This window comes from Gigantopelta aegis, chromosome 3 (assembly GCF_016097555.1).
Source record: "Gigantopelta aegis isolate Gae_Host chromosome 3, Gae_host_genome, whole genome shotgun sequence".
NCBI lineage: Eukaryota > Metazoa > Mollusca > Gastropoda > Neomphalida > Peltospiridae > Gigantopelta > Gigantopelta aegis.
Genome location: NC_054701.1, coordinates 62,736,219 through 62,749,571, shown reverse-complemented (window position 1 = coordinate 62,749,571; position 13,353 = coordinate 62,736,219). Strand labels below are relative to the sequence as shown.

At 39.0% G+C, this 13,353-nt stretch overlaps 2 protein-coding genes across 2 annotated transcripts; both read left to right on the top strand.

Moving 5' to 3' along the window:
- Nucleotides 1-40: 40 nt before the first annotated feature.
- LOC121391581 (protein N-terminal glutamine amidohydrolase-like) lies at nucleotides 41-8,323 on the top strand. The gene is made up of 6 exons (XM_041523163.1): nucleotides 41-343; nucleotides 744-843; nucleotides 1,695-1,748; nucleotides 3,469-3,614; nucleotides 6,513-6,637; nucleotides 7,823-8,323. Exons 1-6 carry the CDS (start codon nucleotides 282-284, stop codon nucleotides 7,927-7,929), a joined length of 594 nt encoding a protein of 197 aa, XP_041379097.1. The 5' UTR covers nucleotides 41-281; the 3' UTR covers nucleotides 7,930-8,323.
- Nucleotides 8,324-11,900: 3,577 nt separating this feature from the next.
- LOC121368767 (growth hormone secretagogue receptor type 1-like) lies at nucleotides 11,901-12,869 on the top strand. Its single transcript, XM_041493514.1, has one exon. It carries the CDS (start codon nucleotides 11,901-11,903, stop codon nucleotides 12,867-12,869), a length of 969 nt encoding a protein of 322 aa, XP_041349448.1.
- The last annotated feature ends 484 nt before the right edge of the window (nucleotides 12,870-13,353 follow it).

Below are 13,353 nucleotides of genomic sequence, written 5' to 3'. Positions count from 1 at the left end.
ATACACTCCTTACCCCCCCCCCCCCCCCCCCACACACACACACAATAACAGACACGGCTTTATGTTTTCAGTAGACTGTGGTTTGAATTCGCTTCGACTTTGGTCCACGATGTTTTACGCCACATATAGCCGATGTTATAGATATATTTAACTCTAAAGAACGATAGAAGAATTTGATCTGATATATAACCCGTGAACAGCGCTGTGTTAACCAGTATACCGGTATCCAGGACATTAATTTGGGGTGGGCTCAAAAGAGTAACTCCGGCTGTCAACAGACTATGAACGAAGCTGTGGTTATCCTTCCTGATCGAGCGACTTGCTCGTATACTGCTAATTATTGGTGAGCAATATCTCTGTAAAATAACATTTAATGTTAATTTTAAAAATTGTAATTTTGATGAATTTCATAAGCGTACGAGACGGCTATTGGATGTCAAACATTTTGTAATTTTCACTCTTAGTCATCAAAGGAAAACCCGCTACATTTTTCCTAATGCAGCGAGGGATCTTTTATATGCGCTTTCAAAAAGGAAAGCACATACCACGGCCTTTGACCAGTTGTGGTGCATTGGTTAGAACGAGAAAAAAACAGTTGAATGGATTTACCGAGGTGGTTCGAATATGAAAATACACACACACACACACACACACACATTTTGTTTCTATGTATATATTTATTTAACTGGTAATGTCTGGTTGTTTGGTTTGCTTGTTAGAATTGTTCGTTGTTGTTTTTCCAGTGAGGAGAATATCTGGAAGCTTTGTGAACACGTGAAAGAAAATAATCCAGATCTCTTAGAGAAATGTTTTTGTGTATTTATCTCAAACGACAATAAGCAAGTAAGTAGGCCTATTAAAGCCGCTGGCTCTGGGGGTTTTGTTTAGTTTTTTTTCAGTTTATTTGTTTGGGTTTTTTGTTTGTTTATTTTTATTTTTATTATTTATTATAAAAAATGTTTTCTTTTGTTTTTAATTATTATTTTTTTTTTTGGGGGGGGGTTGACAGTGTAAATAGTGTTAAATTAAAATGAATGAAAGCTACATTTACTTTATATATCTCAGAATGTATAATTTCAAAGCTTAGAACGGTAACGTGCGTGTGTGTGTGTGTGTGTGTGTGTGTGTGTGTGTGTGTGTTATGACAGATAAACTGAATCACACGTGTTTCACTACAAATTATAAAAAAAACCCATGTTATTTACTATATTATGAGTACTTATTTGGTTTTTAATTAAATATTCATATTTTCTGGTGCTAGGACGAATAAGTCTTCATACACACACTGCATCGTGTATAAACTTAGTAAAGTGATTGTGACTGCGAACGCGAACGAATGGGTTTTATCCAATAGTCCATTTGCACCAAACGAACGCGAAGGCTTTGGAAGCGATCGCAAAGGCGAAGTACCCAATCGTTAGCAACGATTTTGCGATTCTTTGCTTGATTTACATAAAACACTAAAAATATATATTCTATATCAGTTGTTTTTTATATATATAAAAGCTCAGCATCCTATTTCGCTGTTGATTGAAAAGCTTCGCTGTTCACTATCGCTTGGTGGAGTGGTGGTGGAGTGGGGTGTGTTGACTTGATCAAGATGACTGTATACGTCTGTATTATTATTGTTATTTTAATTTTAGAATATATATATATATATATATATATATATATATATTATGAATTTGTTCCAGATTCCTCTTTGGAAACAGAAGGCAAACGATAATCCAAACCAACCTGTAGTGTGGGTAAGTTACTTTAAAAAAAGAAGGGAAATTAATAAAATGATTGTTCAGCGAGACCCCAACGCATTCTTTAATTGTTGGTTATTATATTGAGGATGGTCATACACTGCTACGTTTTTTTCAGTTGAGAGCTATTCGTCTTTAATATGCAAATGATTGGGATGGAACTCTGTAGTAAAGCCGATTCCTTGGGTGAAAATGATCCAAGGAATGATATGAGAGATCTGTTCTCCTCAATGAGCTAACAGGCTCCTTTTCCGAATTCGTTTTAATTAAAGTACTGACATTTCTCCGGATTTCGTTTAAACATAGTCTTTGTATCTCGCGTAACACCAAGATGCACATAGATAACAGATACGTGTGCAGAGATAGGTTTTAAAGGTCGAATCCCAGTCCCCTGCCCCAAGCAAATTTTCAGTTTTAAAAATATATTCTCCAGGGGAGCATGACCTGACTCCCCTAAACACTTTGCTTTCCACAGTCTAAACACCCACTCCCCCTGAAAAATTTCCTGACACGCGGCTGATCTTCACCTGGATGAAAGAGCCTTCTATCGACATGGAAGTCCCTTCTTGGGAATGAAAGTTTGGTCCTTCACCCTCGAAAATCGTTGAACCGCCCTTGAAGATAATTCCATCACTTCCATCCCAAAATATTCTTGTGTGTATTGTAAAATGGAATCATATAAAATATATAAAATGCAGTGTGCGGGCATCTGTCATTGACCATGAGTCATTGGAATAATTTTTTTTTAAAAAGTAGTCCATTACTAAGCAATATTGGTTTTGATGGAATGATTCATTGAAACGCTTCTTGTCTTTTGATGTCTCATAGATGTACATATTAAACAGTATAATTATATTGTTTGGGATAAGAGATGGACGGATATTTTACTCATGTGTTTTATAATTTACAGAGTTTATTGTCTGGAGTTGCTGTATCATAATTTGTCAGCACACGCCCCATACTACTGCGATGTTATACTACAGCATTTAAAGGGACAGACCCTAGTTTTTAAACACTAAAGCATATTTTAAACTATTTTTGTGCCGTTTATGATCACTGAAATCAAACTATATTTATATTTTATTGTTTAGCTTATCCATTTCCGTGCAACCGAAGTTTTTCTGGCTATCCTGGTGTTTCTTATACCACAAAATGGAATTTTATATTTAAAAAAAACGCACGTGCGTCTGAGAAGTAACAGCTATGGAGTCGAGTTTTAGTCTATTTTTAACGGTATTTCACCGTTTCAACTTCACAGACTCTTGTTTGATTTTTTTTGTAACGTTATCCGAATGCGTTACAGGTTTGTAAATTATCCAAACTTAATGTCCATTTTTACGGGTTAAAACTAGGTTCTGCGCCTTTAACCGTTTAGTCCATTAGCCACATTCTATGTTTAACTAGAATGACTGGATCAAAGTTGTAATTTATTATTTTAAAAGAATATGATTTACTATTAGCATGCCCGTAGCCAGAATTTTGAGAGTATGGGGGGGGGGGGGGTTCGTTTAGGGTTATGGTGAGGCACGAAGTTGCAATTTTGCGTTGACGAATGTTGAAAAAAACAGTGACCGGTGGGGGGGGGGGGGGATTGACTGATCACCATTCCCACCACCACCACCACCCCCCACCCCATTGGCTACGGGCCTGCTTAGCAAGATTATAAGATTATATTTCCATATCGTGTTACGTTTACATAATATAATTGGTTATTTAGGATTACCACGTGATTTTCGTATACATTGATGCCAGCAGCGCTAGTGTCTATGACCTTGATACGACGTTGACATTCCCGTGTGACTTCAAAACTTACAGCTCTGAGGCAATTGGAAATGATCATTCACTGAAGCAATCTTACAGAAGGTGATACTATTAGAATTACATGCAATTATTTTTAACAATTTGTATTATGATATAGTTACATCATCCTTTTCCGAGATATTTGTCTAATTAGACCACGGTTATTACACCCGTCACTCTGAACTGAACTGATCTGAACTTTATTTACACTCAGGCCGTAGTCTACGGCATATGAGGATATATATACATACAGGAGTCAATATAATTGTAACAAGATAGTGGGTGTACATAAATGTACATAAATACAATAAATACATATTAATAAATAAAAAAAATACACAGAATATTAGCCAGAGGATTTGAAAGTATTCATAATTAGATTACAGAATATAGAAAGTTTTCTAAGGACACCAGCTTTCTTAGAGTTGAATAATTTATAAAATTTATATATATTTGGTTTAGACTGACAGAAAGATGGTAAGTAACGCTTTTTTTCATTCTTAAAAAACAAACGTAAATATATAATGAAACTCATCTCCGATATCGTACTTATTACACAATGGACATATTCTATTTTGTAGTGGTACATTTTTCCATCTGCCCGTTTCAATTCGAAGATTATTGTTTGATAATCTGAAGCGTAATAATGGACACCAATGTTTTCTCTCTATAATTGTGATGTATGTCTCAAATTCAACAGTATTTTTAAATAATTTATAATTTGAAGCTTTGGATGAGTATATAAGTATACCATGATTGTAAGTATTGATCCGTAAGCTTTGTATTAATATACGTTTTCAACATGGAAGCACTAGTAATAGCATTGCATTGTGATAACCATATATATGTACAACCAATATCATCTAAATCAGATTTAACATACATAATCCATTTGTGATTATAAAAGTTATTATTAACATCATTCAGTAATAATGTGTACACCAATAATGACAACTTGGACTGTTTTCCAGTAATTAGTCGATACCAGATCATTCTTATTCTTACGGTAATATATACCGGGTAACGGCCAAGTTCTCCATATAATATATACAATGGTGTAGATTTTCGTACAGGTAATAACAGCGGCCGCAATAACCGTGGTCTAACTAGACGAATCGCGAGTGATGGATGAGGTAACTAGCTTGTACCACGGCCCCATTGCCACGCCTTCATGACGTCACCCTGGTCGCAAAGAAGTTTTAAAAATTTAATGTTAGCGCGCACATTTCACCTTGCTTCGTAGTCTGAATCGGACATAACAAATGTGTGGGTTTTTGTAATTTATTGGGTCCGTCTTGGACTACATGCTTTGATTAGCCTATACTGGGAAACATGTCTGGAATACTAATTCATCTGACATCACAGGCGCGGATAGGGCCTACAAGGAGAGAGCGCTGCGTAACCTCTCCTCGAAATTTAAAGTGCCCCGGCTACTCTTTTACGACAGGCAGCAAGGGATCTTTTATTTGCGCTTCCCACAGGCAGGATAGCACAAACCATGGCCTTTGCCTTTGTTGAACCAGTTATGGATCACTGGTCGGTGCAAGTGGTTACCACATACACATTGAGCCTTGCGGAGCACTCACTCAGGGTTTGTAGTCAGTATCTGGATTAAAAATTCCATGCCTCGACTGGGATTCGAACCCAGTACCTACCAGCCTGTAGACCGATGGCCTGCCACGACGCCACCGAGACCGGTTAGGATACACCACGAAAATATGCTTCAGTTTTTCGCAAGATATAGAGGCAGTGTGGTTTAAACTTTAACAGAAATGCCATTTCTGTTTTGATATATCACTTTTAATATATAATGTTTATTGTTAACAATTTTGTTGTTAACGTTGTTGTTTTAAGCCTGTTGTAGCTGTTATTGTTCTTATTCCTTACTCTAAAAGTTATATGAAAATTAAAAAAAAAAGTGTAAAAGAATTACATTTGGAAAACAACACTAACTTAACACATTGTGTTATTCCCTTTAATATTTTCACCTCCACCACAACTGGTCAATGGCCGTGGTATGTGCTTTCCTGTCTGTGTGAAAGTGCATATAAAGTATCCCTTGCTGCATTAGGAAAAATGCAGCGGGTTTCCTGTGAAGACTACGTGTCAGAATTCCCAAATGTTGACATCCAAAAGCCGATGATTCATTAATCAATATGCTCTAAACAAATTTTAACTTTTCACCTCAAACCGCCAAAGGCGTCGGAAGATGACAGTGGCAGGGCGGGGCGGGACAGGTGGTGGGCATTCTATATATATTAATTTGATTTTATACTGAGGGGGTCAGTGCTTTATCTTTAGAGCTCGACGCAATGCTCCCTGCCCACCCCAACCCGTTTAAGGCGTATATGCTAACCTGTATTTTATTATTATTTTGTTCTTGTTTTGTTGTTTTTGTTGATATTTTTAATCCCACTGTCCCTTTCCTTTCTCTCCTTTGAATTCCATCTTATTTCGTGCCGATCTGGCAGATCCTCCTATCTTTCAACTTATTTCACTGTCCACCTCGATATCCTAGTCATTGTCTCTCCATTCGCGGCAAGGTGTTTGCCTCTTGTGGCTATCCGTACCACAAACCTGTTATTTTCTTAGCTGTGGGCTTAGTCTGATCACATCGGAGAGTATATCTGGCAGTATTAATTATATGAAAAGGTACTTGTAACAACTACTCGGGTCCGTAGGATCCTGGGTGGGGGGAGACACATGCACCCCTCCCTCCCCCCCCCCCCCCACACACTCCAAGACGAAAATGTACAGGTTGTTTTTGTTCCACTATATGCCCACTCATTAGACGCTGTGACCCGCCTTAGAAATTATGCCCCTCCCCACTTCAGATGTCGTTTCTAAGGACCCGCTACCTACTATACTCCCCTACTGCCATTGGACGTTAGTTAATAACTACTGGTATAATGGTCGTACTCAGTTTGTCAGCTACACGATCATTCATGTTTATTGTTGCAGGAAATTTAGAGTGATTGCCGGTAAGGAATATTTGAGAACATTTGCGTCTGACAGATCTCACATGCGCAAGAGTGATGGGACTTGGATGAGTCCACCCCCGCAGTATCCCTGTATTCGGACTGACAGTAAGACAATTTGTTATTTTTTTCACAACCACCGCAGATTAAACTAAGATTCTCCACATATACAACATTCATTCATTCATTCATTCATTACCAATATTATTTTCGTGCATATATCCAATTAAGGTTCAAGCACACTGCCCTGGGTACACATCTCAGCTATCTGGGCTGTCTGTCCAGGGCTGAGGGTTAGTTGTTAGTGGTTAGTAAGAGAGAAGTCGGTGTAGTGGCCCAACATCTACCCACTGGGTTGTTAAACTCACTCTGGGTGGGAGCCGGTATCGGGATACGAACCCAGTACCTACCAGCCTTAAGTCCGATGACTTAACCACTATACTATAGAAGCCGGTATCCCACATTCTTGGGGATCAGCTTAAATACAACTGATACCCTGCACCAAAATGAATGTCCTAGATGTCAAAACGTAACTGTCCACTGAAATTAACACTACTGAAATTATTGGCTCCCTGTCATAATATTGGCAAGTATGTTCAATGGTATCCAACGCCCATTAATGTATTCTCTGCCTGTATATGTATATAGGACAAAGTTGGGCTGGCGTACAAATTTGAATGACCTCTGCCTAAATGGACCATGTCCAGTAGGTTATAGGTCTAGTGGGTGTCTAGGCGTGTGTGCAGCGAATTTTGGGGTTGAATTCCCCCCCCCCCCATTCAAGAAAATGTGTGGGGGCGTTTCAATATATTTTCCAGGGACGCATGTTTTCCCCTCCACTCGCCCTTTACATTTTGCTCGCCAGTCTAGACCCCTACTGCTAAAATCCCTGCACACGCGCCTGAACTCATGGTATATTATTTACTGCCTTGTACAAAAGTGTTAATAAAATTAATATACATGTATTGTATTTTGCTTCTGATCGCTTAGTGGACGTAGTGGGTTTCTTCTTTTACTAATTACAAAATCTTACTGGTTGAAAACAGATCTTGTGCCTGTCTGTCTGTCTATCTATCTGTCTCTCTCTCTCTCTCTCTGTGTGTGTGTGTGTGTGTGTGTGTGTGTGTGTCTCGGGCTCCCTCCCTCCATGTCTCTCTCTCTCTCTCTCTCTCTCTCTCTCTCTGTTTGTCTGTATGTCTGTCTGTCTGTCTTGTCTGTAATTATTAAATATATATATTACGCATATGTATACAATGTATTTTAATTCATTGTCAATATTTTCCTGTTTTTCAGTGAGCACAAACAACATTGATGACTTTATTTCTATGGATGGAAGTAAAGGATTTGGTAACGTCATGGATTACACAACTTTTATCGATTTTTTCACAAGACATTATTAAAGGTGGCAATGCCAATTGGACGAAGATATATTAGCTCTGGTAAAGCACTCGCCTGATGAGCGGTCAGCCTAGGATCGATCCCCGTCAGTGGGCTCATTGGGCTATTATCCGTTTTAAGCCAATGTACCACGACTGGTATATCAAAGGCAGTAGTATGTGCTATCCTGTTTTGTGGGATGATACATATAAAATATCCGTTGCTACTAATAGAAAAAATCTTCAGACGCCTATGGTAATGGACATGGCAGTGTCCTGACCCCTTTGTATATGATGTCACTTATTGATATAGTGATCTTGAGCGGGACACAATCGTGAGTCGAACAACTCAACATCTGTATTTCTGTGATTTTTACACTACAACTGTGATTAAATAATAAATAAATCGTCAAAATTAGTTTAGCATTTCTGTGATTTGTCATTCGTTCCAATGATACATGACTAAAGTTTTTTCATTTACCACTGGACGAAAGAAACCAAGCAACCGCAAATGAAGTTTGAAATACGAATTTTTTTAATCTATTTTTAAAGTTTTGTTTTGCTTTCTCCGATGACAATCAAGAAATTAGTTAAGCTTCCTAGAAGGAACACATCACACCACCAAATAAGTATTTAGGATAAAGCTGGTATTGATTTTAAAAGATATTTGTACAGATATACTTCCTTTAATTCTGTTTGAAACTCGAGACGTGTAATTGATTTCAGCTAATAGGTCGGACAGTTCAAATTTATCTTTTGATTATAGGGCAGGACGTAGTTGGCTTGATACGCGGACAGGGGCGAGACTTAGCACAGTGGTAAAAAGCGCTCGCTTGATGTGCGGTTGGTTTGGGGTCGATCCCTGTCAGTGGGTCCATTGGGCTGTTTCTCGCTCCAGCCAGTGCAAAACGACTGGTACATCAAAGACTGGTATGTGCTATTCTGTCTATAGGATGGTGCATATAAAAGATCCCTTGCTGCTAATCGAAAAGAGTAGCCCATGAAGTTGCGACAGCGGGTTTCCTCCCTTTAGTGTTGTCCTTAACCATATGTTCGACGCCATATAACCGTAAATAAAATGTGTCGTTAAATAAACCATTTCTTCATTTTTTTTGATGCGTGGTTGGTTTGGGATCGATCCCCGTCGATGGGCCCATTGGGCTATTTCTCGTTCCAGTCAGTGCACCACGACTGGTATATCAAAGGTCGTGGTATGTGCTATCCTGTCTGTGGGATGGTGCATATAAAAGATCCCTTGCTACTAATGGAAAAATGTAGTGGGTTTTCTCTCTAAGACTGTCAAAATTACCAAATGTTTTACATCTAATAGCCGATGATTAATATATCAATGTGCTCTGGTGGTATCGTTAAACAAAACAAACAAACTTTTGATTATAATGTCAATATCAGTATTAAAAAAATCACCTCCTTGCAAACATTACCAATGCAGTGAAATCAAGAGAAATCGTCTGTTTAGCCGTTATGCAGTTGATTATTTTGTTGAATTAGATACTTTTGTGTACTTGTATGTCACATACTAACTTAAGCCAAATTTGATTAATAATGTGGCTATTTTTACTCTAAATGTGAGCAAGATCATATCTGTGGAAATAGGTATTTTATTTCACATTGACTGACGTAAAAGCTAATGTGTTTGAGTCACGATCGAATTCTTAACATATGATAGAAGGCCTAGTGCTAAACCATTTGGTTTTGGGGGTTTTAAACAATAAAATAAATGTTTCAATCATTCAGTAGCCTATTGCGTGGCGACAGCTGGTTTCCTCTCTCATTGTATATGTGGTTCTTATCATATGCCCGTCGCCATATAACCGTAATTAAAATGTGTCCGTTAAATAAAACGTGTTCCTTTTAGACCGATCTCAATGGTGCTGGCTTCATATATCAGAAGAGTAGGGTGTCCTGCCTTGTCGCAGACTAAGCGATGGTTCACATGATCGACTCCCCTCAATGGATTCCCTTTCTTTTTCTTCTGTCGCCCCATCACGACTAATATAGCAAAACGGCAAATCCGAATAATCGTTAACTTTTTTTCAGGAAAGCATGAAACTTGGTTGCACAGGTGTTCTATGGCATAGTGAGGTCAATTTTGTCATGCTCCTATACCACGAAGGTTTCGAGCATGTCTATCTCGGGTCCCGTCTCTGAATAGCCAGGGGCTTGACCCGGGACAGAAGACACGAAGAGCATAACTAACGGTATAAACCCCTTAATAATTAAAAAAAAAAAACTGAAGAGTTTTAACATGTTCCCACTGAAGGCATATATGCATTTGATTCCAGATGTTTATGAGAACCGGGCACATTTTAGTTAAAACGCATTTAAGACGTTCACATTTAAACTGTTTTAGCCATTCAGACGGTCCTTTGGTTAAACCGTATTCACAAGGTTATATAACAGCACTGAAATAGGAACGTTCAAGTCTTTAAACTGTTTTCAAAACAGTTTGTACATTTCATTTCAACTTACGTTCATGCTTATATCCAATTAAGGTTCAAGTACGCTGCCCTGGGCACACACCTCAGCTATCTGGGCTGTCTGTCCAGAACAGTGGGATAGTTATTAGTGGTTAGTGAGAGAGAAAAAGGTGTAGTGGCCTTACACCTATCCACTGAGCCCTTAAAAACTCGCTCTCGGTTGGAGCCGGTACCGGGCTGCGAACCCTGTATCTACCAGCCTGTAATCCTATGGCTTAACCACTGCGCTGCCGAGGCCGGTTAAAACGTGTTTAAGACGCTAGTGGGAACACAGCTGAATTGGAAATGAAGTAATGGCATTATTAATTCCTAAACTCATGTCTGATATTTTGTTATAAATTCATTTCTTTGTACACAGTATTTAATTTAATATATTGCTCCACCGCGCGCTTACGTTTTATTAACATTTTCATGCATGATAGTCTTTAAGGAATTTTTTTCTTTTATACATTGTGTTTGATTTAATTTATCACTTCACAAGACATAATATTCTTGTTTTGCTTATAGTATACGCCCAGGTAGACTAATAAGGATACAAATGTCTTTCAGTCACGTCCCATGACCGTATTTATAATAATGCTTAGGTAAGCATTATATAACTCTGTGAATGGTATCATTAGAAAGTTTGTGTATACACATGTACTAAACCATATGATATACAGGACAGTACCCATTGGGGAGGCGGGGGCAAGAACAATAAGATAAAGTGCTCTTTTTACTCCACAAGGGCTGTGCCCTTTTTGGTTCTATAGTGCCCTTTTGAGTACCTGGAGAAGACACTCTTTTACTGTGCCTTAATTTTTCTTCTTTTTCTTCTTCTTATTATCACTCCATTAGGCGGGACGTAGCCCAATGGTAAAGCGCTCGCTTGATGCGCGGTCGGTCTGCGATCGACCCCCGTCGGTGGACCCATTGGGCTATTTCTCTTTCCAGCAATTGCACCACGACTGGTATCAAAGGCCGTGGTATGTTCTATCCTATCTGTGGGATAGTGTATATAAAAGATCCCTTGCTAGTAACGGAAAACTAGCGAGTTTCCATTGCAAGACTGTCAAAATTACCAAATGTTTGTCATCCCATAGCCATTGATTACTAAATCAATGTGCTCTAGTGGTGTCATTAACAAAACACACTTTTTTATCATCCCATTTAAGACTAGGTAGAGCCCTGCTACAGTGTATTTTTCTTATAGTAAAGTTATTGATAAATACATGTACTTAATTCTGCTGATCGTATAAATTCGCCCGAATTAGCTCTGCGAAAGTATATATTAAGCCCAGAGGCACGAGTTCTCACATATATAAATAGCCTTAACACCTTTCTTTATGACTTAGGAACTTTTTCGTATGAAACAAAAACATTAACCAAACATTCGAAAACAAAACTGACGGAGTCGAGGGTGTTTTCGCTCAAAGGCACCTGTTCTCACATATGTGTATATATAGTCTTAACACCTTTCGTTATGACCTAAGAACTTATTCGTATCAAACTGGAAACATGAACCAAACATCCGAAAACAAAACTGACGGAGTCGAGGGTGTTTTCGGCGTCACCGATATCGTATTAACTGTCGTGGACGCTGCCCTAATTGTTATCATTGCTGTGGGGAATTCCTTAACACTAGTCGCAGTCTGTCGATTCAAAAGACTCCGGAGTCCCACCGGGGTTGCGATCGCGAGTCTGGCAGTGGCGGATCTCATCATGGCCATCGTCTACACACCCACGAGATTCGTGCACATCACGTGGCCGAGCATGTTCGCGTCGAGGGCGGCGTGCATCGTGTACATCTTCGTCGTACATTTCTCGGCATCTTGCGCCGTGATCGGCATATCGATGCTGTCCACTGAACGTGGATACGCAATCCAGTTCCCAACGCACTACCAGACCTGCATGACGACCAGGTGTTCTGTTGTTATCAGTCTGTGCGTCTTTGCGGCCATCTTCTGTCTCAATCTCCCATTCCTGTCCGGACTGGACCACTACAACGGCCAAGACTGTTACGCGCCTTCAGTTTTTCCAAAGGTCTACTTAAGGACTCTCATTGTCGTTGGTGTGGCAGTTTTGCTCCTGGGGTTCGTGGCATTTGTGCGAGTATTGGTGGCAGTGTTTCGGCGCCAGAAGTTTTCAAACGTTTTGAGCGGGCAGCAGTTGAAGCAGCAGATTTCGTCCGTGAGGTGCAGACTGATGTGCGTGGTGTACGTGAGCTCGCTCGTGTTCTGGCTTCCTCACCTGACGTACTACTTCTACAACACGTTCACGAAGCAGACGAGAAATGTGTTCGTCTTCAGGATCCTGTCCATATTCGATCTGTGCAGCTCTGCGGTAAACTTCTTCATATACGGAGTTATAAATATTAACTTTAGAATGGCCTACAAACAAATAATAGGTCTAGACAGGCAGGACAGAAGAACTTCCACAGATGTTTCTGCTACGACTGTAACTCACTTTGATGATGTGGCAGTCTAGCGCAGTGGGTCATGACATTTTGTTTGAACACCAGACTGTACAATAAGTCGATTTTTTTTAAAAACCAAAGATACCGTAAGACCCACGGTTTAGGATGAACACGTTTATATATATATATATATATATATATATATATATATATATATATATATATATATATTTCATACTCGTTATGTGTACCACTCTCACTTTTCCCGTCCCAGCCTTATGTATCAAAGGCTGTGGTGGCAAGTGTTGTCAAAAATCTTGCGGGTTTCCCCATAAAGACTACATGTCAGAATTACCAAATGTCTGAAATTCAATAACAGGTGATTAATTAATTAATCAATTTACTCTAGTGCTGTTGTCAAACAAACTTTTTCATTATATTGATATTCATAACGTTTTCTGAGAAAAATAATGCTAAAATTTACTCCGCAGAATATTGGTTAGACAGGTGAAATTGTGTTTAAATGTTAGAGAGAAAACTGCTGTTATTATATGG